Source organism: Myotis davidii, unplaced genomic scaffold (genome assembly GCF_000327345.1).
Source record: "Myotis davidii unplaced genomic scaffold, ASM32734v1 scaffold376, whole genome shotgun sequence".
NCBI classification, from domain to species: Eukaryota; Metazoa; Chordata; class Mammalia; order Chiroptera; family Vespertilionidae; genus Myotis; species Myotis davidii.
The window spans coordinates 710,287-735,861 of NW_006288121.1; the positions used below are offsets into that span (position 1 = coordinate 710,287).

Below are 25,575 nucleotides of genomic sequence, written 5' to 3' on the forward strand. Positions count from 1 at the left end.
CAGTGGATAGCTGCGGCCTGTGGAGTGAAAGGTTCGGGTTTGATTCCATCAAGGGCATATACCTGGCTTGCAGGCTCGATCCCTAGTAGGGGGCGTGTAGAAGGAGGCAGCCGATCAATGATTCTCTCTCATCATTGATGTTTCTATGTCTCTTTCCTCCTCCCTTCCTCTCTGAAATTAATGAAAATATGTTTTTAAAAATCAACTATCATTATACCACCACCACAGTGATAATTACTGTTTTTAGGGGAAAAAAAAGAACCCTCATAAAACTATTATCACCCCAGGGTTACTGTGTACATGCAATATACAATTTACTAAAACAACCAGCCATCACAGTAAACAATAACCACAAGCCTAGGGAGGAGTGGAGTGATTTGTATCTAGAGTTGGTGCAACCTATTACCCAGTTTTCAACAACAGCAAGTTATGAGCTATGCAAAGAAACACGAAAGTGTGACCCAACACAACAGAAACTATCTTTGAGAGGGTATAGATAGCAGACTTAGCAAAGACTTTAAAACAGCCAATAAAAAATATGTTCAAAGAATTAAATAAAAAGAAACTATGCTTCAGGAGGCAAAGGAACACATAGCAACGATGTCTCACCAAATAAAACACATCAATAAATACAAATTACAAAAAAACAAAACAAATGGAAGTTCTGGAATTGAATGTATAATTACAAATGACAAATTCACTAGAGGCGCTCAATTATAGACTTCAGCTGACAGAAAAAAGAATCAATGTATTTGAAGATAGAAGAGTAGAAATTATGCAATCTGAAGATCATAGACAATAGAAGAAAAATGAACATAGCTTCAGAGGTATGTGTGACACCATTAAGTGCACCAATATAAACACAATAAGAGCACCAGAAAAGGAGAGACAAAAACTAGAAAAATATTTTTAAAAAATGATCATGATGCTCCACAAATTTTAAGTAGGACAAATGAAGAAAGATCAGCTATCAGGCACATCATACTAAAAATTTTGAAAGTTAAAAGCAAAGAAAAAATATCTTTAAAGCTGCAAGAGATATATGGTGAAATGATATTTTGGACATAGGGAAGTAAATATAACATACTATTAAAATTAAAAAATATAAAGGTGCAAGAGAAAAATGGCTCTCATATACTAGGGAACCACAATAAGATTAAAAGATATTTTCTCATCAGAAGAATGAAAACCAAAAGGCAGTGGGATGATGTATTCAAAGTACAAAGAGATTATCTTTTTAAAATAAAGGTGAAATAGATACTCCCAGATAAACAAAAACCTAGAGAATTGTTGCTACAAACCTGCATTATAAGAAATACTTTCAAAAGTTCTTCAAATTGAAAGGAACTGAACTACAGTGTAATTTGAGTCCATATGATAATACAAAGAACACACGTAAAGGTAATTATGTAATTATAAAAAACAGTATAAATGCATATTCCCTTAATTGATTTAAAAATCAACTGAATAAATATGCATATAATTCCATTGATGGCCCTATATGTAATAAAGGCTATATATGTATATACATATATACACATGTATCATATATCCATATTTATACATATAGTGTGTTATATATTTGCCAATAACAGCAAAAATGGTGAGTGGAAACAAAGCTGTGTGACTAAAAATTGGGAGGGATATCTCAGTGGGAGCAGTCCCTTCTGAGGAGCAAGGAGTCCAAAACCCACACCAAGTTCCCACGCCCAGTTCCAGAAAAAGTAGTCCTCATAACACCTGGCTGTGAATCAGTGGGGATGATACCCAAGTGAAATGGAAGGCCGCTGTTCACGTAGGCATTCTCTTAAAGGGCCCAACCACACACTTGTCTGCCAACTCACTCGCTCCCAGGCTTATGGACGGTTGTCCCGAAACTAGAAGGGACACATGAAGAAAAATGAAATTGACTAGCTTCGGGACAAGGGCTGGAGAGGCCGGGGTTAAGAAAGCTCCCTCTGGGGATGAAAGTGTTGGTAGGCACATTGCTCCTTTGTTGAGCACAACTCCCATCCAGAGGGCCAGATGCAGGCAGGTGCCAAGTCAGAGCTCTTCATTACCTGGCTAGCACATTTGTGCCACCCTGGTGATTCCCTGACACCCCTTCCCACCCAACCAGTGTGTCCAGTCTGAATATCTCTCAGCAGCTTTTCCACAAGAGTGGCCTACTTAGGTTCATGCTGAGCACTTTCTTAAAATCTCTCAAAGGTCTACAAATTCCAGGCAAGCACTGGCTGGAATTGGCATGCCCTGTATACCTCTTGCTAAGTGCCAAGCCTGACACAAGTGGCAAGCAATCTCAACTGGCAATGTAACTCCTAACTAGTGGCCCCAAGCCTGGCAAAATCTGTGGCCACGCTTGGCTTAAAACATAGCTTCAACTAAGCATACACAAGGCCTGCACAAGTGAAAGCTGGCCTTCAGCTCATATCATGGTGCCCACTATAGGGTCGCAAAACCCAGCACTAGTGGCAGCGGAACTTGGTTCACAGCTATCCTCTCCAATACATGCCAAAACCAGTACAAGTGGCCACAAACCACAGATCACTTTGTTGCTCCCACAAGATACCCCAACTGAGCAAAAATGGCAGCTGTCCTTGACATTCACTAGATCCCCTCCCAAGAGGCTCCAAAACCAACAGAGGCAGTGGCTGGCTACAGACAATACAAGACCTCCACCCAACCAGCTCCACAAATGACAGACACACTGCAAGGGAGGAGTCAGCTGACACCAGAGCCCCCACTAAAGTGACCTCTGTTCAGTGGGATTGCCCTGCCCTAGAGCTCATCCCATGTAGCCATGGCCAAATCCATAGGCAGTCAGCCAGAAGGTCAATCCCAACCACTGATATACCAACAGTAATCAAGTCTCAACCACAATAAGAGGGCACATAAAACAGACACAAGGGATAAACCTGGAAATGAAGAGGCAATACAAAATAGCTTAAGAATCATAAAATTGAAAGGCTCAGGAGCTTTCTGAGATGCATTATGAAATTAAGACAAATATGTCAAGTATAAAAAGCTTGATCAAGAGGGTAGGGGTGTGGGTGAAGGTGGAAGAGGGTATAGAGGTAATAGGTGGTGATGGAAAAAAAGAAGAAAAAAGAGTTTGACCAAGTTTTGGGGGTTGGAATTATTAAAAACTTGATATTCAGGAATGAGATGAAAAGAAAAGGAGATATCTATTAAAGCAAAAAATCTTAGATCCATGCCAAAGTTTTAAGGTCTGTGGATATTTTGAGGCTAGAACAGCCGTGGGCAAACTACGGCCCACGGGCCAGATCCGGCCCGTTTGAAATGAATAAAACTATTGTAAAAAAAGACCATACCCTTTTATGTAATGATGTTTACTTTGAATTTATATTAGTTCACACAAACACTCCATCCATGCTTTTGTTCCGGCCCTACGGTCCAGTTTAAGAACCCATTGTGGCCCTCAAGTCAAAAAGTTTGCCCATCCCTGGGATAGAACAATGACAGCAAAATCTGTTTGTCTGTAAAAGTCTTTAAAAGATAAAATTTCACTCACCTTCTGTGTCCTTAACCATATCGAGTTTAAGTGCCTTTGTTCCATCAAAGCAAAAAGCCCTAATAGAATGCAGCCCTAGTAATAAAGCATTCTGCTTTATTTTTTTAACTTTGTTGGGTAGTTTATCCAGGGCTATTACTTCTCCCTAAAAAAACAAACAAATAGAAAGTGTAAACCTAAAGCAATCATAAAAATTATTAAAAATGAGACAGCCACTAACCCTACAACGCAAAGAGTTAGAAAGAGAGCAACAAGAAAAGCCCAGCATAAGCAGAAGGAAGGAAATAATAAAGACCAGAGTGGAGATAAATGACATAGAGAGCAAAAAAACAATACAAAAGATCTGTATATCTGCATATCTGGTGCTGCATATCTGGTGCTTCGGCCAGATGGGGCACGCTGTACTCTCTGTTCCTAGAACACATAGATAGGAAGGTAGTCACTGTACTGATATTGTACTGTGTCGGGAACAAATTGTGTAAACAAGGCTTTATAACTAACTTTGTGGTTTTTGCAAATAAAAACGCTGTAACTCCTGTATGGGCACTGCAGTTCAGCCTCTGCTTCGGCAGGGTGCTGTAACTGTAGTCACTGGCCAGCTTAATAAAGGCTCCTAAATTTTGATCTGAGTCCCTGGTGGTCGTCTCCGCAGGTCACCCCATTACAGATCAACAAAACTAAGCTGGTTCTTTGAAAGGATAAACAAGATTGATGAACCTCTAGCCAGGCTCACCAAGAAGAAAAGAGAGAGGACCCAAATAAACAAAATCAGAAATGAAAGAGGTGAAATAGCAACCGATTCCACAGAAATACAAATGATTAGGAAAAAATACTATGAAAAATTCTATTCCAACAAAATGGACAACCTAGATGAAATGGACATATTCTTAGAAAATACAAGCTCCCAAAACTCAACCTCTTGGCTGAGTGGATAGAGCGTCGGCCTGCGGACTCAAGGGTCCCAGGACCAATTCCAGTCAAGGGCATGTACCTTGGTTGCGGGCACATCCCCAGTGGGGAGCGTGCAGGAGGCAGCTGATCGACTTTTCTCTCTCTCTCATCGATGTTTCTAACTCTCTATCCCTCTCCCTTCCTCTCTGTGAAAAACCAATAAAATATATATTAAAAAAAAAAACTCAACCAAGAAGAGTCAAAAAACCTGAATAGATCGATAACTACCAAAGAAATTGAAACAGCGATCAAAAATCTTCCAACAAACAAAAGCCCTGGTCTGGATGGCTTTACAAGGGTATTCTTCCAAGCATTCAAAGAAGAAAACTAAAACCTATCCTCCTCAGACTATTCCAAAAAATTCAAAAGGAAGGCACACTTCGTGGGAATAGAGGGATCATACCTCAACATAATAAAAGCCGTACATGACAAACCTACAGCTAACATCATATTCAATGGGCAAAAACTAAATCCATTTCCCCTAAGAACAGGAACAAGACAATGATGCCCACCTTCACCACTCCTGTTCGACATAGTACTAGAAGTACTAGCCATAGCAATCAGACAAGAAGAATATAAAATAATATAAAATATATGTATGTAAGGTAAAAAGAAAATGTGCCTAGGGGAAAGGAATTTTGAAAAGCAAATTTATAAAATTAAAATAATCAAATAATAAAAAAAATCAGAAAGCCATGAAAAACTATGATCTTCCACAATTTCCTCCTACCCCTACTTTTAAAGTTGAATTCAATAACCAAACGTATATCGAATTTATATCAAATACTTATTCTTTCCTCTTACAAAATCAATCCTCATCTCAATATTTTCTATTCTATATACATAAAAATCATATAAATTCTGACAACTAAAGACAGAGAAATATGCCTGTATATCACCACAAATCTTCTATACTGGTATAAAACATAGTTCAAAAATAATTTTAGCTCTAGCTGTTATAAGCTCAGTGGATAGGGTTTCGGCCTGTAGACTGAAGGGTCCTGGGTTCGATTCCCATCAAGGGCACATGCTCGGGTTGTGGGCTCGATCCCCAGAAGAGGGTGTGCAGGAGGCAGCTAATCAATGATTCTCTCTCATCACTGATGTTTCTCTCTCTCTCTCTCTCTCTTTCTCTCTCTCTCTCTCTCTCGCACATGCGCACACACTCTCCCTTCCTCTCTGAAATCAATAAAAACATATAAAAAAATTTTTAAAAATTTTTTTTATCATAATACTTCAGTTAAGTCAAAGCTGATAAAGACAAGAGGGTCATTTTTATGAATGTATTATGATATTCATATGATACTTTAAAACATTTGATACTATGAAATGATATTGCAGATATGGTGAAATTAACCTTTCAAAATATTTTCTTGCTTTTGTTCCCTTTATACACACTGTCCTTGCATGACATATGCATCATTTGCATAGACTACAATACCAGGAATTTGCTGGTAATATTCCTAAATGTGACACCAGGTTTAATGATATATATAGTTCCAATTAATACTTTGACAAACAAAACCATTTCAAGTGAGCTGAACTGAAAAAGTAGGCAAAAACAACACAAAATAAGGTTCAAATATACTGCAGTGAAGAAGTAATTCCACTGGCTGAAGGCTACTTTTACAAAAGCACAGAAAAGAGGGTAAACTTACACAAAATTTATCAAAATAAATCGAAAGCAGCAACAAAATCTAAGATTCATTCTGGCTCAAGTATCTCTATGCAGGTTGTTCATTTCTCCATTGCTATCCCACTCTGAGAGATTGCCTAACTTCAGTTTAATTTCCCACATATCCTCATCTTTGCCATTTACCTTGCAATAACCTGCCATTCTGACTTGGGCTCAGCAATGTGATATGTGTTGGCCAATAGGATGAGAGTAAATGTAATGCAAACAGAGAAACGAATAGCACTTGAACAGTTGGCCTTGCTCTACTTTGCCCTCAGCCACAGCCAACCCTTAATGATTGCCCTCAGCTAGGCTAGCCATCTGCTCCTAGCAGGAGATTAAGAAACACATGGACCAGAGGCAGGGCACCCTAATGGTCTCAGCTGGGGTCACTTTACATAAGCCAACCCCAATTAAAATGTGAATAAGCCTACGCAAGATCATCAGATCCCCTAGTTAACCAGCTCTGGATCAGGTGCACTGAACAGTCTTCCCTTTGGAATTTGAAATAAGTCAGATTGCAAATGTCTTCAAAATGTTTCATAAGTTACATGCAGTTCCACCTTCATCACTGAAATGTAATACACTGACAGTAGTTTTGCTGTGAAGACAATCTTACCTGATCATGCATTAGTGCTGCAATGTGTGTTGTTTTGCCTCCAGGTGCTGCACACAAATCTAGAATCTTCTCTCCAGGTTGAGGATCCAGAACATGAGTTACAACAGCAGATGGCAAATTCTATAAGAACAAAAAAAGATCAATTATCATTATACTAAATCAATTTACATATCAGAATCAGAGAATGTAAAGAAATCTTTGGAGGTAATATAATACAACATCCTTTATCAAGAGTACATTTTTTTAACTTCTAGTGTCCTGATGGACAGATTCGTATACACTGAAAGGAAATTAATTAGAAGAAATATTTTAATATCACTATTCGCATCTTGCTAATGAAAAGAAAATAGGACTCTACCAAGTCTCCTATCTACCTCCTCCAGGACTTCCGTGAGGATCAAATAAGATGAGGCACGGGGAAAATGCTTCACAAACATTTGGTTAAACTGTAAAATGTTTGCACCTGGCTATAAAGCAAGCTGGGTTCCTAAGCTGAAGAAACTCCAAGGAAGCTAGTTGCTAGAAAGGAAGCCAGGCATTGCTACCTGACATCATTACCTGGCACCCACAGCCACCATTTCCAGGCTGGGCTGGGCTGTGGGCCGCATTTTGAACCATGGGGACTTGGAAGCGTTGGTTGTGATTTGGTGGGCTGTTGCTCGGGGGTAGCGGCGGGACCTGTGTCCCACTTGGGGGAAGCCGAGTGTTGGTTTGTCAGTGCCAGGTCCGTGGTGCCATTTATATTTAAATGGCCAGTGCATGTCATGGCAGCTTCTGCTTTAAGCTTCTGCCCCTGGTGGGCAGTGCACATCATAGCTATCGGTCAGATGGACGGACACTTAGCCTTTTATATCCTATCTAGTAAAGAGAGAATATGAAAATTGACCATCACAAAGATGCAGTTCCCAGTCCCCCAAGCCCCGCTAGAGTCCCACAGTCTTTCAGCCCAGCCAGGGGGGGTAAGTGCAGCAGGCGCACAGTGCGGCTGGACCCGCCCTCAGCCCCCCAGCTGCCTAGGGCTGGCCCAAGGCACAGGCAAGCCTCGGATGTCAGCTGCTCAGCTGATGCCCAAGGCACAGACAAATCTTGGATTTCGGCTGCCCAGCTGCCCAGGGCTGCCTGAGGCTCAGGTAACCAGGGCGGGCTGAGGCTTGCGCTGCTGGCAGTGGCGGCAGCGGAGGTGTGATGGGGGCATCGCCTTCCCCTGATCATGGAGTCGCCTCCCACCCGAGGGCTCCAGGACTGTGAGAGGGGGCAGGCCGGGCTGAGGGACACCCGCTCCAGTGCATGAACTTTCATGCACCGGGCCTCTAGTATATAGATAATGATGTCAGGAAATTCTCCATTTCCTCGAGTATCCTATGATTTCATAGAACATTCACACACATGCACACACACACAATGCATTTCTCTAATCAATTCAGCAAAATAAGCATATTGTCCTTTCTCAATTCAGTCGTTCTCAATATTTTGGAGGCCAGAGACAGAGAGATCCCTTAGAAATATGAGAAAGCTCTGGATCTTTTCCCCAGAAAATTTATAAGAATTTGCAACTTCAGGTGCTTCATCATCTAACTCCCATTTTGAAATCCCAGTTTTATACAGCTAATGCCACTGAAAGGCATGTTAGAGTTCATATCTTCTCACCACTACTACCTTTCAGTAGGAGAAAAGTAAAATATAAAAATTTTAGCTATGTCTGATAAAACACACAAAAATATATTCTGAGATAATACAATCCAAATATACCTCTACCTATAGTAATAAGTTATATCAAATCATTATTAGTATTAGGTATATATGAATTGTTACTAAAGGATGACAGCTTTAAATAAGATAGAATAATATCACAAAATAATTACATTTTTAAAAATATTTGGCAAAAAAAAAGTAGAGACTAACAAGCACAGGGCTGTTTAAAGTTTTTAATTCATTCTCACACCAAAACATTAAATCCATTAGTATGTCCTCAAGAACTGCGAGAAGGTTACAAGATTTTCAGTGAATCCAAGATCACCAGTTCAAAACAGAAAATCAATGGTGAGAAAGAAGACATAAGAAGCAAGTTTTCACACACAACCCCTCCACATGGATACAGGAAACATTAAAATCAATATAAAAAACTGAGGTACCTGAAAAGCAGTCCCTCCACACTAAACACCAATAAACAGCTTCACCTGTTACTGATAGTTTTTCTTAACAGCCAGGTCTATTCCAAAAAGACTTAAAAGTTGAACTCTAATATGAAAAGACATATAAGTGGCTAATGGAGATTCTTTAGCTAGAGACAAATGATTATGCTTACCTCCTATTAAAGATAAGATTAATATATGGATCAAAGATGACAGAAGTTTTCACTGTCAGTTAAGTAACACATTAAAAATTTCTGGTCAAGCAATAAATAAACATGAAATAATCCAAGTAAAGACTCTTCACTATGTATTTAAATGATGGCAGTTTCTTAAAACAACTAAGTCTACTACCTTTCTCTATAGTATTTCTCAATCCTGGCTACACAAGAGTATCACTTAGTGATTTTTTTTTAAATATTCAGAAACAGACCATAAAATTCATATGAGATAACAAGAGATCCCGAATAGCCAGAGCAATCTTTAGAAAGAACAAAGTTGGAAGCATCATCCTCTCAGATTTCAAACTCTACTATAAAGTTTCAGTGGTTAAAACAATGTTACTGGCATAAAAACAGAGATCAATGAAACAGGAGAGAGCCCAGAAATACTTTCACATACATCTGTTCAATTAATTTATGACTAAGGAGATAAGAATACACAAACACAATAGTGAAAGGACAGTCTTCAATAAATGGTTTTGAGAACACTGAACAGCCACATACAGAAGAATGAAACTAGACCACTATCTTACACTAAAAACAAAAAGCAACTCAAAATGGATTAAAGACTTGATGCAAGAACTTAAACCATAAAACTGCTAGAAGAAAACAAGGGCAGTAAGCTCCCTGACATAGGCCTTGGCAATGATTTTTTTTAACTGATACCCAAATAAAAGCAATGAAACAAAAAATAAGTGAGACTACAACAAATTAAAAAACTTCTGGAGACTCCAGGTCAAGATAGCGTAGATCAACACTGTGTTCACCTCTTCCCACAATAATATCAAAATTACAACTAAATTACAAAACAATCATCACTGAAAATTGCCTGGGGAAAATAAAAACTGCCTGAAGACCAGTTCAAGAGAATCCCCATAACTAAGGATATAAAGAGGAGGCTGGAAGGAGGGGTGGGAACAAAAACGGGCTGATCCCACACCCACGTGTAGCAGATAAAAATCAGGAGGGATATGTCGGCTGCGGAGGTCCTGCCTGAGGAGTGAGGGGTCCCAGCCCCACACCAGGTTTCCTGTGCCAGGAAGCAAAGTCCCTATAACTTCTAGATGTGAAAAGCAGTGAGGACTGGAGCTGAGTGAGATGAGGGCTGCTGGAGACCCAATCACTGAAGAACTTACAAGGCCAGGAGACAGACTTAACTCACTCTCAAACTCACTTGCTCTGAGTTCCAGCGCGGGGCCAGCAGCTGGAAAAGGACCAGAGACATATGAGGAGAAACGGAACTGCCTGGCTTCATGGCGAGGGCTGGAGGACAGGCACCACTGTTCCTTTTTTGAGCCCTGTCTGACATAGCTGGCAGGATGAAGTGCTGGCAGGTGCCATGGTTCCACTGTTGAGCCCTCTCCCACCAGCTGACAGGCAAAGCAGGCATCAAACCTGCAGGCTCCATTAACCTGGGTAACACTGTTCAAGAGCCCTAACAGATCTTTGATATCCTCTTATATTGGGAATAATAACAATAGTAATAATAATCTCGCCTAACCAGATTGCAACAAATCAGTTCATGTAAACACAAATACTTAATAAACTGAACAAGGCAGAATAAATTACAGTGGAACCCTGGTTCTCAAACTTAATTGCTTCCAGAAGGCTGCTCAAGAAGCTATTTGTTTAAAAACCGAATCACTTTTTTCATCAGAAATAATGTAAACTGAATTCATTCATTCCAGACCCCCAAATGATTTCCTGTTTTAACCTCTCTTATATACAGTAAATGTCTAACATACTGTTTAATCTATAAGCAAACACTTATTTTCTTCAATCTATGGAACCACCCCCTACTACCTTAAAGGAATCACTTTCAGCACACGTTCCAGGGGTGTCTTTCAGAAGGTCAGTTTTTCCTCACACTGCCTCCAAAATACTGTCACTGGCTGATTGCTTTTCATTTATCCAAATCAACAACCATTTTTCCACCTCTTCAATTGCCTGTGATCATTGTTTCTTTCACACCCTTAGCAACATTAGCAGTCTTCATGGCCTCTTTATATTTTAAAATTGTGCTAATCATCCATTTCACAGGCAACAACAACAACAAAAAATTTCACAGGACCATTTCCTGAGATGTTAACAACATGTGAGGTTTAGTGGTAAACTGACTGGAATTCTCCTCATTTGTGGCCTGAGAGACACTTCTTGTCATGTTGATGTATCGGCAGGAAGGGTTGTACAACTGGGACATACTTTCCATTAACAACTTGGTTGAGAACTGAACTGTTCGAGATGGGAGACATTTGAGAACTGAGATTTGACTGTACTTGTTAGAGCACCATAATTAATAACCACCTGACAAAAATCTGTTAGCAGTAAACCATTTGAGTCTTACTCAAAATTACAAATGAACATTTATATATAGTAAATGCATATATTATTTTCAGATTAATATGTTGAAATGGAAAGCAACACTTATGATAAGCTTTACATTAAAGCACTCTTGGGTAAAAAGGTAGTTAATCAGTTAAGAGAAAAAATAATGCTTACAAAGTTTTTTCTTACTGCTTAACCAAAGGTAAATCAGAAAATATGTAAATAGACCACAAAAATGTATTAATAAAAGTAAAAAAAAAAACCTTAGATTTCTAATAATTCACTGTAGTATGTTTCAATGTCACTAAATATTATACTTTCACACTTACCTGTAGAAATAAGTAGCTGGGCAGTACATTATCAAATGAAGGGCTGCGATATACTGGTTCTGTCATTCTTATGCCTATACCTCTGAAAAGTAGGAAATCTAATATTAGTCTGTATAAGTTACATTGCTTCCCATATGTGCCCTGACTGGGAAACAACTGGCAACCTTTTGGTGCACAGGACAATGCTCAACCAACTGAGCCACTCCAGATGGGCAAAAAGAAAAAGAAATTTAATCAAAAATAAATGTTACCAGAAAGTCAGCACTCACATCAATATTTGTAGTCAAAAATTAATGTTTGGATTTACTCAAACTAAATTAAAATATAATTAGTTTTAAATCATCTCTGGTTGTTACTGGCTCTAAATATATTAAATTTGTGGACAATCCAGTTTCTTAGTTTGATGTTTCTCTTTCACATCAATGTTTCTCTCTCTCTTTCCTTCTCTCTCTCAGCACGTCCTTACCTAGGTTGAGGATTTAAAAAAATTTTTTTTTTCTTTTTAAGTTATATTAAACTGATAGGGTTTTTCCTTTCACAAGACCGGAATGTTTAAAAAGATTTGGGGAAGTTAATATAATTTATCCTTTTACAAGAAAAGTATTGTTCTCCAAAGATGAAAAAATTTCAAATCAATAAAATTCAAAAGGAAAAGTAAAATTATTTGTGTATATCATGACTAGTTGCTTACTTAAAACTCTTTAATCTGAGCATTTACTGTTATATCATTTTTTTCTAAAAAACATGGAAATATGGATCAAGTAATTTCCAGTTAAATTTATACCCCCCCAATTTTTCATATAATGCTACTATTTTTATATAGTTTTAATTTCCCTTGAACCACAAAAAAATGCTTATTTACCCCAAACAATACTTAATAACATACTTCCGTTCAGGTAGCCCATTGAAGATTCCTCTGCGGCTTAATTCAGAAATCCCATTTCCAAGAAATACTTTTGTTCCATCAAATTCTTTGGCTCCTTTCTTACATTTGCCTTTAATATCAGAGTATACAGAAACAACATCTCCAGCTTTCATAACTAAAGAAAGAAGAAAATCATATTATAATGATATATATTTGAACAGAAAAACAGTTAAAATTCTTTAAGCTAGACTGGAAAACTCTAAGGCCAACAACAGTGGCAAGTAGCAGCCTAAAATGGCTCAACTCAATATAATCGCTAACAGAAAATAATGACATTTTGTTTTTAAATATCTCTAACAATAATTCTAAATTGAAGACTTTTTTTCTAGGAAAACAAAGAAACGAAATAGTCTTCAAAATATCCTAACTCAACTGGAAGTCTTTAGCTAAGCAGAAAAGGCAAGTTATCTTCTTGCCCTAACCAGTTTGGCTCAGTGGATAGAGCGTCGGCCTGCGGACTGAAGGGTCGCAGGTTCGATTCCGGTCAAGGGCATGTACCTTGATTGCAGGCACAACCCCAGTAGAAGGTGTGCAGGAGGCAGCTGATCGATGTTTCTCTCCCATCAATGTATCTAGCTCTCTACCCCTCTCCCTTCCTCTCTGTAAAAAACCAATAAAATATTTTTTTTAAAAAAAAGAAAATTATCCTCTTATTTTTTTTAATATGTTTTTATTTATTTAAGAGAGAGAGGAAGGGAGAGGTAGAGAGATACAAACATCAATGATGTGAGAAAATCATCGATTGCTGCCTCCTGCATGTCTGCTCCTGGGGATCAAGCCCACAACCTGGGCATGTGCCCTGACCAAGAATGGAACCATGACCTCCTGGTTCATAGGTCGATGCTCAACCATTTAGCCACACAGGCCAGGCGAGTGGAAAGCAATCTTCTAATCTAAATTATTTTCCCCAAACTTAATCTTCCCTAAAAGACTTCAGATAAATCTTGATATTTTGACTCCACCCTCAAATTTCTAAGTTTCCTTCAAAAGTATTCTTAAAAGAATACACTCAAATTCCTCAAAGGAGTCTTTCTAAATCCCATAACCCTGTTGGTGTTTCTTCACAGTTTTCCTATTATAGCAATTAAAGCAGATTTTAATAATAAGCACATATATTCATTTATATGTGTATATGTACTCTTTGAAACTCTAGAGTCCAGAGCTGATTTATATGGCTGATTAAATCTAGCTTTGTAGTCATTTCATTAAATTATTTTCAATAAAAAAAAAAACAACAAAAAACCAGTAACATTAACAATTGTATTCTACTTCCAAAAAATGTTTTAAGACCTAACCTATTATAAATTTGTCTAGTCCATTAGCCTGACAGTAGTAGAGAGGAGCCCATCAGCTATAGCTAGGACTGTTCAAATAGGTCAGGGGTCAATGAACTTTCTGTGCAAAGGACAAGTAAATATTTCAGACTTTGTGAGTCACATAAAGTCTCTTGACATATGCTCCTTTGTATTATTTTTTTACAGCCCTTCATACATACATTTTGAAGCTGACACAATTCCTGGAACATAGACATGGGCTCCTCTTAACACGGCATTACCACATTGGGCTCCAACAATGGCTTCACATTGTTGTTTTGCTATGTTCTTCCTAGGGTCATAAAACAAGAGAAATTTAACACAGTAATATACCTCCAACAAGTACCAACCTTTTCAGTGTTTCAACCTAAATCCTAAGGAACCTCTTTAGTATTGATTGCCCCACGATAATGCCATTAATGAATAAACGAGAAAGAGAAGTCTGAAAATAGAATAAATATTGAGAAAAGAGTTTTTTTTAAAAAAAAGAAGATAGGCATTTGAGAAAAGTAAAAATAGAAAGAGGTCCATCTGATAGAAGGCAATAAAGTGGCACCAAAAATTGCTTAATCATTTAACAAGCATTGCTGTTTTCATAACAAATTAGAAGAGAAAGAAATTACATCTTCAAAGACTAAAACAGACAATAAATATACAAGGGATTCAAAAACATTTCTTAAAGTGATAGATTGTTGCAAGGTAAATTATTAGTATTTTAAACAAGATGGACAAAGCTAATTTTTCTTTCTGTAGTGCCCAACTATTTTTTTAAATGTTTTCTAATTTCTCACCTCCAATTATTCTTTAGATCACTAAAATCTAGGTATCACTTCTAAAACTCAGATTTTTTTTCAAAGTTCAACAGGTATCAAGGTAATCAAGCACTGAGTCTCTAATGAGTGTCCCTGGTTGGCAACATTTCAGGTGTGTTGTCACAACTCCTTGCTGGGGGAATTAAGTGTGTCCCATTTTCTTTCCATCATCTCTAGATGATCAAGTCTCACTAAACTTCTCAGCTCTATACTACCCCTTCCTGGTGCAACACATTCTCATTGGTAGGTCTCTGTATCTTAATGAGGTTCATGCCCCAAGCTCCAAAACATGCTGCCATCTCTTCTCACTTTGCATTCTATCCCTTGGCTATCCCGTGATTTTAATAATCACTTATGAAAATAATCCATGTATTCTAATGCTTAACCTTTCTAGACCCTGAATTGATATTTCTAATTACCTGCAAGTAGCTATATCTAGGTATTCCAGTTACTTAAACCCATTAAGTCCTAAACACTGTTATTTTTCCTGATTCACTCTTCAAATCCTTGGCAACACTCCAAATCTTTTCATCCTTCTATGTTTCCAATCTTGAAAGTGTCATTATCTGCCTTGAAAATAAACTAGAAACCTCAGCATCAACTTAATTCCTCCTTCCTAAACCTTTTACCTTAACATTCACTGAGTCACCAAATCATGCCACTTGTATTTCTGATAGGTCTTCTGGGTCCATCTCGTGACATCGAGCATACATCTCTTAATCTGATTACTGAATAGTTTCCTGCCTTTTACCTTTGCTTTCAGATCTTCTTTATGTCTTTAGTGTTTTGCAGTTTCATTGTAGGGTATCTAGACATGGATTTATTTTTACTTTGGGCTTCAGACACATTGTACTTCTTAAATTTGTCTTTCATACATTCTGGAAAATTCTTAGTCATTAGATTTTTCAATATGTTTTGTAAAAAATCTTTATTGTTCATATTATTACAGCTGTTCACCTTTTTTCCCCCCATAGCTCCCCTCCACCCAGTTCCCACCCCACCCTCTGCCCTCACCGCCCCCCCCTCCCCCACTGTTCTCATCCATAGGTGTACGCTTTTTGTTGCCAGGTCAAAGATCATACACATGGAAAATGTAGCTATTTCCATCCCCAACGGGTCCCTGTGCTCGGAAAGGTCTCACACAACTTGTTCACACTCTACTCAGAAAGGGTACGGAGCCACGTAACGGCTTTTTAAAATAATGTATCCTCTTATGTTTAAAATGAGGGTTTTGCTACCAAAAGTGAGGAGAAAACAATACTACAGCTGCTCTCACACCTCTCACCCTTCGGGTGATAGTTGTGCGTAGGGCTGCGGGCTGGTTTGAGGGCCGAGATTTTTGAATATTGTCTTAGTCCTATTTTTTCTATTCTCCACATCTAGGACTCATTAGAAATATGAAGAACCTTTCATTCTACTTTCCATGAATAAACTTCACATTTTCAATTTCTTTATCTATCTCTGCTGCATTCTACATAATTTCCTTTGAGTTATTTACTTCAATAATTCCCCATCAGTTGAGTCTAACATACATTTAACTCACTGAATGAGTTTTTAATGTTAGTGATATTTTTATTTCTAAAAATTACTTTTCTAGTCTACCTTTTCTCCTCTTTTGGGCTCTTCTATGTTTTAGATTCCTACTATTATTTTCACTCGTGTTAAGAATACTGATTTTATAGTCTCCAGATAGTTCCATCTGCTGAAGTTTTGTGGGAAACCCATCCCGTCAGTTTCTCTATATGCTGATTCTCACTCATGGTGGTTTAAAGTGTAGCTTTAAATCATGAGAAATGTGTGTGGCCTGGACTAACTGTGTGTCACTCTAGAGTGTTTTGCCAAGCTCCTCAAATTTGATCTCAAATCGAGATCAAATTTTTATGTTACTTTTCCAGATTACAGGTCTCAAGACCACCTTGGAGGTTTGATTTTGAATTCTAAGACTTCATGAGGGATGGAATCACAATTCTGCATTCTCAAAGATTTTTCTTCAACCCAGATCCGAAGACAAGAGATTCAATTCCTAAATTACTGACTCAGGATATTTCTCACCAATTAGTGTTAATACCCCATTATTAAAACCAAAGCCCCTAAATATGAGACCAACTACCTCCTCTCCCATACCCTACAATCTCCAAATAGTAGTTCACAATCTTACTGCTCTGTTTTCAATTACTCTTCATTCTAATTCCTGAGTATTTCACTTAAATTCTTAATCACTCAGCTGTGCACTTTGTGGCTATTTTTTATTTAGTATTCCTGTAAGTATGTAAGAGAAACATTTCCAGGTTATCTAGTTCACCATATTGTTGGAAACGACTTCTTCTCCAGTCTTGCAATTCATCTTATACACAGACACACACACACACACACACACACACACAACAAACATTTCATGAAATATCTTTACTAAAGGCAATGCAATATGATACATTATAAAATATCCCATTTCCTTTTTAAAATGCTCATTAAAAAACCCATGAAATTAATTTCACAACCTACTACCACAATTTGCACACACTTTGGAAAACAGAGCTTTATGCTACTACCAATATTATGTTCCTAAAATACAGATTTAATCATAATAGCTGCTATGATCTATGCAAAAACATAGATAAGTAAAACATTACTTAGTTAAAAACTCCTTTACACATCACAGCTTGCCTTTCCCAACTTCTTCAACCTCATCTTTCTCCAATCTCTCTAAAATCAGTTGAATAGCCAAACCTGATCACTTTTGTGATGAACCACCATACATTTTCATGACTCTGTATTTTTGAATATGCTTTCTCTTTACCTTGCCCTTGTCCACCTTACCTCCTCATCAGCCTAATTCCTACTCACCTTCAAGGCCCAACTGAAATAATATCTACTTGGAGAAAAATCTTTACCCATGTCCTTGTACTCAGCCATTCCCAGACTATGTTCTGGTGGTCCTTAATTCATACCTCTACTGTGACATTCTGCACAATCTGACTTGTACCAAAGTTCCCTGCTTTTAGACTAAACAACTATATTTCATTCATCTTTATAACACCTTTGGGTCTTACACATAGCATCAACACAAAAAAATGTTTTGTGAAATGGAACCCTGTAAGTTAATCTGAGTGTTTTTATAAAAATAACCATTTCATGGAGAGATGAGAATGAAAGTCTATGGAGAAGAGTTTACATAACAGGTTTGAACTACTAGCCCTGTTTGGGAGTCCTGGTTATAAAGCTGGGCCCCTGACTGGCATCTGTGAACTTAGATTTCATGAGAGTTCCCGCTATTAACTGACAGGTGTAGCTCACTGCGCCTAAATTGTTTGTACAAACAACATGTTTATGACACAGTGACTTTCTTCTGGGAGGCTAAACTTTAGCCAGGCAGAGAGTGCCTACTTGACCAGCCACAAAAAAAAAAAAATCTGCATGGTGAGACTCTAATGACCTTCGCTGGTTGGCAACATCTCATATGCTGTCACACCCACGCTGGGGAAATTAAGCGTGTCCTGTGTGACTCTACTGGAAAAGGACTCTGGAAGTTTGCAAATGGTTTTTCCTAGACCCACAGCATGCACCTTTGCTGATTTTGCTTCAGATTCCTTCACTGTAATAAATCACAGTCCTCAGTACCATTATATGCTGAATCCTCTGAGTCTTCCTAGAATCACGGAACCAGGGTGTGGTCTTGAGGATCTCTCAACATAAGAATTGTCTAAAAACATAAAATGTTACGTGTAAGTATCAAGGTGAAAATCAGTTCTGCTGAAGGGGATGATTTTAGCCAGGAAACATAAAAGCTGATGTAAGGCCGAAAAAGCTTAATGTTTAATGAAAAGTTTGTTAATAGAGGAGTATAACAACTACATGAAAGATGATTTGAATCTTCCTTTACAGTAATACATATTGGGAGAAAATTAATATGAAAGTACTTTGATAAAGAGAAAACTATGAAGTCCAGCTAGACGGCTCAGTTGGTTGAAGCCACATCCCATACATCAAAAAGGTTAAAGTTTTTTAAAAAATATATTCTTACTGATAGAGAGGAAGGGAGAAGAGGGTTAGGGAAATAGAAACATCAATGAGAGAGAACCTCCAAGCGTCCTGCGGACTGCAGCTTCCACCCCGGAGGGAAGAGCGACATGGCGGCAGCCAAGCCCGAGGACCTGTCTCTGGTGGTTCACGGACCCGGGGACCTGCGCCTGGAGAACTACCCTATTCTTGAACCAGGTCCAAATAAGGTGCTGCTGAAGATGCATTCCTTTGGAATCTGCGGCTCACATGTCCACTATTGGCAGCATGGTCGAATTGGGGATTTTATTGTGAAAAGCCAATGGTTCTGGGTCATGAAGCTTCAGGAATAGTCGTAAAAGTGGGGTCATTGGTAAAGCACCTACAACAAGGCAATCGCATTGCCATCGAGCCTGGCGCTCCCCGAGAAACCAATGAATTCTGCAAGATTGGCTGATGGTCACCAACCATCTTCTGTGCCACGCCCCCCGATGATGGGGACCTCTGCCGGTTCTGTAAGCACAATGCCAACTTCTGCTACAAGCTTCCTGACAATGTCACCTTTGAGGAAGGGGCCCTGATTGAGCCACTGTCTGTGGGGATCCATACCTGCCGACGAGCTGGAATCACCCTGGGGAACAAGGTCTTTGTGTGTGGAGCTGGGCCAATTGGATTGGTCAATTTGCTGGTGGCCAAGGCAACGGGTGCAGCTCCCCACCCCACTTCGAGTGAGAATTAAAAAAAGAGACAGAAAACTATTAAAACAGCTAAAAGTGAGGTGACTAGGAGATTATGGGACTACTCCACTAAAGAGATATAAAAAGTAGGGACTGTTGCCCGGCTGGCATAACTCGGTGGTTGAGCATCAACCTATGAACCAGGAGAGGTCACAGCTCGATTCTCGGTCAGGGCACAAGCCTGGGTTGTGGGCTCAATCCTCGATGTGGGGCATGCAGGAGGCAGCTAATCAATGGTTCTCTCTCATCACTGATGTTTCTCTCTCTCTCTCTCTCCCCCTCTCTGAAATCAATAAAAATATTTTTTTTAAAAAAGTAGGGACTGTTAAACATTTGGTACTTTTTAAACTGTACATGTTACCAACCCTACACCAAATGGGAGATAACCTAATTTTGAGATATGATGATATTGAGAAAATATTTCTTTTCATCAGCATTGTCACTTGTATTTAATCAGTAATTTAATATTGTGCAATTACTTGACTATTCTATTGCATTTACTCTATTACTTCATATATACAAACAGCAAATGAAAGCTTAAAGTGTTGATACTATTAGCAAGACAATATGAAAGACAGAAATCAAGAAGGCTGAACAAGGAGTAACTAGAAAGATGGCGGCATAGGTAAACATATGAACTTGCTGCCGTGCACAACCACATTAAAACTACAACTAAAAGACAAAATGAATATCATCCAGAACCACGGGAAGACTGGCTGAGTGGAAATTCTACAACTAGAACAAAAGAAAAAAGCGCAGAGTCCAGTAAGAGGTGCAGAGGTGTGGAAGTATGGCGGTATGGAGGCATGCAAAAGGGGCTGGCAGCTGGGTACACTGGTGTCTTCTTCAATCAGGAGGGAGACACAAGCTCCCGACTGCTCTAAACTCCAGTTCCGGGCGAGAATTTGGGGACCCATGCTCATATGGAGAGAAACTGGACTGTCTGGTATCAGGCCAAAAAGTGAGGGCAGTTTTCTCGCAGAGGTGCTTGCAGCGGTTATTGTTCCTGCATGGGGCCAAGGGACACAGAGACCTGGGACCTCTCTGAGGCAGAGCAAACTGGCAGCCATTGAGGTTTGCTCCACCCTGGTGATTCCCTGAGACCCCGCCCCACCCAATTATAGCCCCACCCAAACTGTGCGTAGAGGCTTTTGCATACAAATGGCCTGGCTTTCTCCGGCTAAAAACCTGTCAAATTGCAGCGGGTCAGAGAACCCCAGAGCTTCCAAAAAAAGGCCTAAGGCTCATCACAGCCTGCATTCCTTCACAGTTGAACCTCATCTGGGAACCTCCAAACCCCAAGCAAAGAGGAGGACAGGGAAGCAGACAAAATTCGGAGACAAAGAAATAGGTCACAAATGACAGAAATGGAGAAAAGGAAACTACTAGATATAGAATTCAAAACCACAGATATAAGGTTACTCAAGAATCTTCTAGAAACCTCCAAGGGACTTAGTGAGACTTTCAAAATCCAAAGAGGACCACACAAAGACACATCATAATTAAAATGCCAAGGGCAAAAGACAAAGAGAGAATCTTAAAAGCAGCAAGAGAAAAACAGTTAGTTACCTACAAGGGAGTACCCATACGACTGTCAGCTGATTTCTCAACAGAAACTGCAGGCCAGAAGGGAGTGGCAAGAAATATTCAAAGTGATGAACATCAAGCACCAACAACCAAGATTGCTCTACCCAGCAAAGCTATCATTTAGAACTGAAGGTCAGACAAAGAGCATCACATGTAAGAAAAAGCTAAAGGGGTTCATCACGGCCAATCCAGTATTATATGAAATGCTGAAGGGTATTCTTTAAGTAAAGGAACACAAGAAAGGTAAAGATAAAAATTATGAACAACAAAGTGACAACAAATACATGTTTACCAACAAGTGAATCTAAAACTCAAGTGAATAAAAAATCTGATGAACAGAATAAACTGGTGAATATAATAGAATCAGGGGCATAGAAAGGGAGTGGACTGACAATTCTCAGGGGGAAGGGGGTTTGGGGGGTGAGGGAAGAGACTGGACAAAAATTGTACACCTATGGAGGAAGACAGTGGGGGGTAAGTGTAGGGGGTGGTGAGAACTGGGTGGAGGGGAGCTATGGGGGAAAAAAGAGGAACAACTGTAAAAATCTGAACAATAAAGATTTATTAAAATAAATAAATAAATAAATAAAATAAAAAGAAGGCTGAACAAGAAGGGCAAATCCAGCCTTATTTGGATCTCAAGGGGTTTATTCTATTGAAATGTGTATTCAAATGTGAAGAAAGTAAATTTCCTGACCTGCTGCAAATACAGGATGTCCCAAAAAACACATATGTAGTTTAAAGGCTGATAGTTCAATTTTGAAAATAAAATGTATCGTAATAAAGACTACCTTTATAATTATTCAAAGTATGTGTATACAATTTGGGACACTCTATATTTTGTTGCAATTTTTATCAAAAAGGGAAGGGCACTAACAGAAAATGTAGAAATCCTTAACAATTACAAATTGAATATTGGACTAAAAAAAACTGTACTGATCTAAATGCATTCTTTAGAAAATGCTGGTGGGACATAATGTTAAAAACATTTTTGTAACAAGGGAAGCCTAGTATTCAATTTTTTCTAAGGTTTTCAATAAAGGTGATATTGATAACATGACATTTAGCCTTACAACCATATGTTCAATCTCATTAAATTACTAATGATAAAACCTTTCCAACTCTTAAATACACTTGATCAGTATATTTAGTATCATATTAATAAACTGAGGAAACCTAAATTTATGATTCAAAATTACTTTTAAAATTATTTATTACCTATAAATAAAGTTTAACCTATATTTTGGTATTTTAAACAATTGTGTGATATTGAACGTCTAGTAAGAGTAAGAATGTGTTTTTTATTGAAGCACATAGAAATGGAGGGGGAGGAGAAACACAAAAATCTGAGAACAAAATTCCATTTGCAATAAAATTAAGAAATTTCAATGATGAAGAATAATTTCCTGACACAGTGAAATCTGAATCAAATCTAGTTCCTCAGCAGGGTATGAATGTTTCTGACAAGAAAAGGCTCCTGGGGCCTCATCACATATTTATTACTTAGAACCAGGACTAGCGGTTCACGTAGAGAAAAGGAGACTGAGAATGCCTTTTCAGGCATTGTTCACAGCAGATAAAGCTGAGAGGAACTGGACTGTCAGAATGGGCACAAGCAGACAATGTTTTCTCTAACAAACATGGATAAACTGCCTAGAAGTAGGTGAAGGAGGAGAAGGAAAATAGCAATCAACTTTCTTGCTCCTCACCCAAGTTAACTAATAAGCACAAATAAAATTTAAACCCAAAACAAAAAAACTATAAGCAGAAGCCCTTCCCAGAGAGCCTCAGACTTTATCAGCTCTGCTTACCAGGGTTAGAGATGTGTCACTAGTGAGGACTTTGTGAAAGTATTTCTAAAAAAACATCTGATTAGTTGTCTAGGCACAAATTTCATCCCGTTCTGTATCATCCTCTGGCAAATTGCAAACTAGGTGTGTCTATGTGAATGTAACTGTTCCATTCAATTAGAGAAGCAAAAAGTATTCATTCAACATGGGGCCCATGCACAGCTAGTACAAGAAAAACAAAGCCATAATAAAAAAGTAAAAGGCAGATTTTTTAAAAGTACAACAAAAAAAGGGAAACTTTTCAAATACTTCTCTATATTTTCCAAGATGCTGAAAGAAAAAAACCTCAAAAAAGGGATATAAGAACAAGATAAAAAAAAGAAAAAGAGCCCGGCTGAAGTGGCTCAGTGGTTGAGCATCCACCCATGAACCAGGAGGCCACGGTTCAATTCCAGGTCAGGGCACCTACCCAGGTTGCGGGCTTGATCCTCAGCGTGGGGCATGCAGGAGGCAGCCGACTGATGATTCTCTCTCATCACTGATGTTTCTACCTCTCTCTCCCTCTGAAATAAAGTTATATTATAAAAATAAAGAAAGAAAAGTAAACTTGCAAAGCTCAGGAAATAAACGACACTACATCCTCTAAAATAAGAGTTAACACAACAGGCTTGAGACTATACTTAGAAAGGCCTCCTTACAAGGTTGGCCCTTGGTTGGCACCTGGAAACTTTACTGGGATAAAGTTCCTGACACTGATACAAAACTTTCCCTAATAGTAAGAGTGGTATATTGTTCCCAACCTGTTCATACAAGCAAGGAAGTTTATTGTGAACAACTGCTTTCTTTTTGGGAGCCTGGAATTTTGGTACATGCTAGGCAGAGGGTGCCTACATGACCAACAACCAATAAGAACTTTGGGCACTGAATCTCTCATGCGCTTCCCTACTAGACAACCATGTTACACATGTCACAGGGTGCTGGAGAAATTAAGCACATCCTGATAACTCCATGGGGAGAGGACTCAGAAGCTTGTGGCTGGCTTCCTCTAAGACTTCGCCCATGCACCTTTTTCCTTGTGCTGGTTTTGCTTTTGGATCCTTTTGTGCAATAAATCTTCCCCATGAGCATGACTACATGCTCAGTCCTGTGACTTCTGACCAATCACCAAACCTGAAGGTTGTCTTGGGGTGCCCCAACACAAAGAGTGTCTGCATGGAAAATTCAAAGTACAGAGTGCCAGTACAGAGAATAGAGCCCGGCCAGTGTGACTCAGTGGTTTAGCGTCGACATACGAACCAGAAGGTCATGGTTCGATTCCTGTAAGGGCACATGCCTGGCTTGCGGGCTCAATCCGCAAGATTTTCACTTTTTAGATGAAAATCTCCTTAGAATTTTTCACATTAAAATATTACAAACCTTTGGTATGTAATGTTTTCCAAAATAGAGTATGGAAGTCAGCATTTACAAATTTGTGAATTCCTACCTATAGAAAGTTACTATTAATGGAGAAACTCAGTATTGCCACCAAACAGTAAATAAAAAACCTGTGATAACTTTTACTTAGAATAACAGAATTTGAAAATGAAATAATTACAAACCTAGGTCCAATAACAGGAATAAGTAAGACATCCTGAAGGTCTGGGTGTTGAAGAATAGGAACAGTTAATCCATTAAACTGCTGTTAAAAGTAAACACACAGAAATTATAAAGCAATCAACATATTTGATAAATTTCAATTTATGGAGCTTTTCAGTATCATTACCTAACAGAGGATGAAGTGTAGTTAGGGATACTTTCATGTTATTCCATGGGATACTATAAAAATTAGACTTCAAAACAACTATGTGTTTTCTGTAATTTGACTTTGAAGTATCCTGACTTTTTTTCCAATTACAGATGATATTCAATATTATATTTGTTTCATGTATATGCTATTATGTTAGATAATTTTATACTTTACAAAGTGATCCCCCCCCCCCATAAGTAAAATACCCACCTGGCACCATAACTAGTTATTATAATATCACTGACTATATTCCCTATGCTGTCCTGACTTCCTTATAACACTCAATATTGCTTACTGTTTGGCTTCAAAAATACAAAATATGTTTACCTTAAGTGATGTACTTTTAAAAAGAAGGCACTATCACTATACCATGTCAAATTTGATGAGGGAAATGAATGTTTTTTGGCAAAGTTCAGGACTTTCAGTATCCTCTATCATACTTGGCCGTCAGACTGGAATTAGGTTCAGGGCCAGTGGTACAGGTGCTGACGCCAATTCAAAGTCTCATCATAGTCAATTGTGTGCATCTCTTACCAACTCCATGGTCATGCTGATAGCTTGAAACTGACCATACCCCTAGCCAGTTTTGCTCAGTGGATAGAGCATTGGTCTGCGGACTAAAGGGTCCTGGGTTCAATTCTGGTCAGGCGTACATGCCCAGGTTGTGGCCTCCATTCCCAGTAGGGGGCATGCAGGAGGTAGCCAATCAATGATTCTCTCTCATCACAGATGTTTCTATCTCTCCCTTTTTTCCTCTCTGAAATCAATAAAAATATTTTTTTAAAAAGAAAAGAAATTGACCACGGTGGGAATATTTACACAACTTAAATCAGCAAAACACCACAAAG

At 38.6% G+C, this 25,575-nt stretch overlaps 1 protein-coding gene and 1 pseudogene across 1 annotated transcript in view; one reads left to right on the forward strand and one right to left on the reverse strand.

Moving 5' to 3' along the window:
• NSUN6 (NOP2/Sun RNA methyltransferase family member 6) overlaps positions 1 to 25,276 on the reverse strand; it is a 45,415-nt gene extending 20,139 nt beyond the window's left edge. Inside the window, exons 1-7 of the mRNA XM_015561456.1 lie at positions 25,262 to 25,276; positions 24,540 to 24,622; positions 14,202 to 14,311; positions 12,668 to 12,821; positions 11,782 to 11,863; positions 6,778 to 6,897; positions 3,533 to 3,677 (exon numbers count right to left, since the gene is read on the reverse strand). Of these exons, the coding sequence (XP_015416942.1) occupies positions 3,533 to 3,677; positions 6,778 to 6,897; positions 11,782 to 11,863; positions 12,668 to 12,821; positions 14,202 to 14,311; positions 24,540 to 24,622; positions 25,262 to 25,276 (709 nt within the window). The remainder of the gene's footprint in view (positions 1 to 3,532; positions 3,678 to 6,777; positions 6,898 to 11,781; positions 11,864 to 12,667; positions 12,822 to 14,201; positions 14,312 to 24,539; positions 24,623 to 25,261) is intronic.
• Positions 18,871 to 20,915, forward strand: LOC102772287 (annotated as a pseudogene).
• Positions 25,277 to 25,575: the final 299 nt, after the last annotated feature.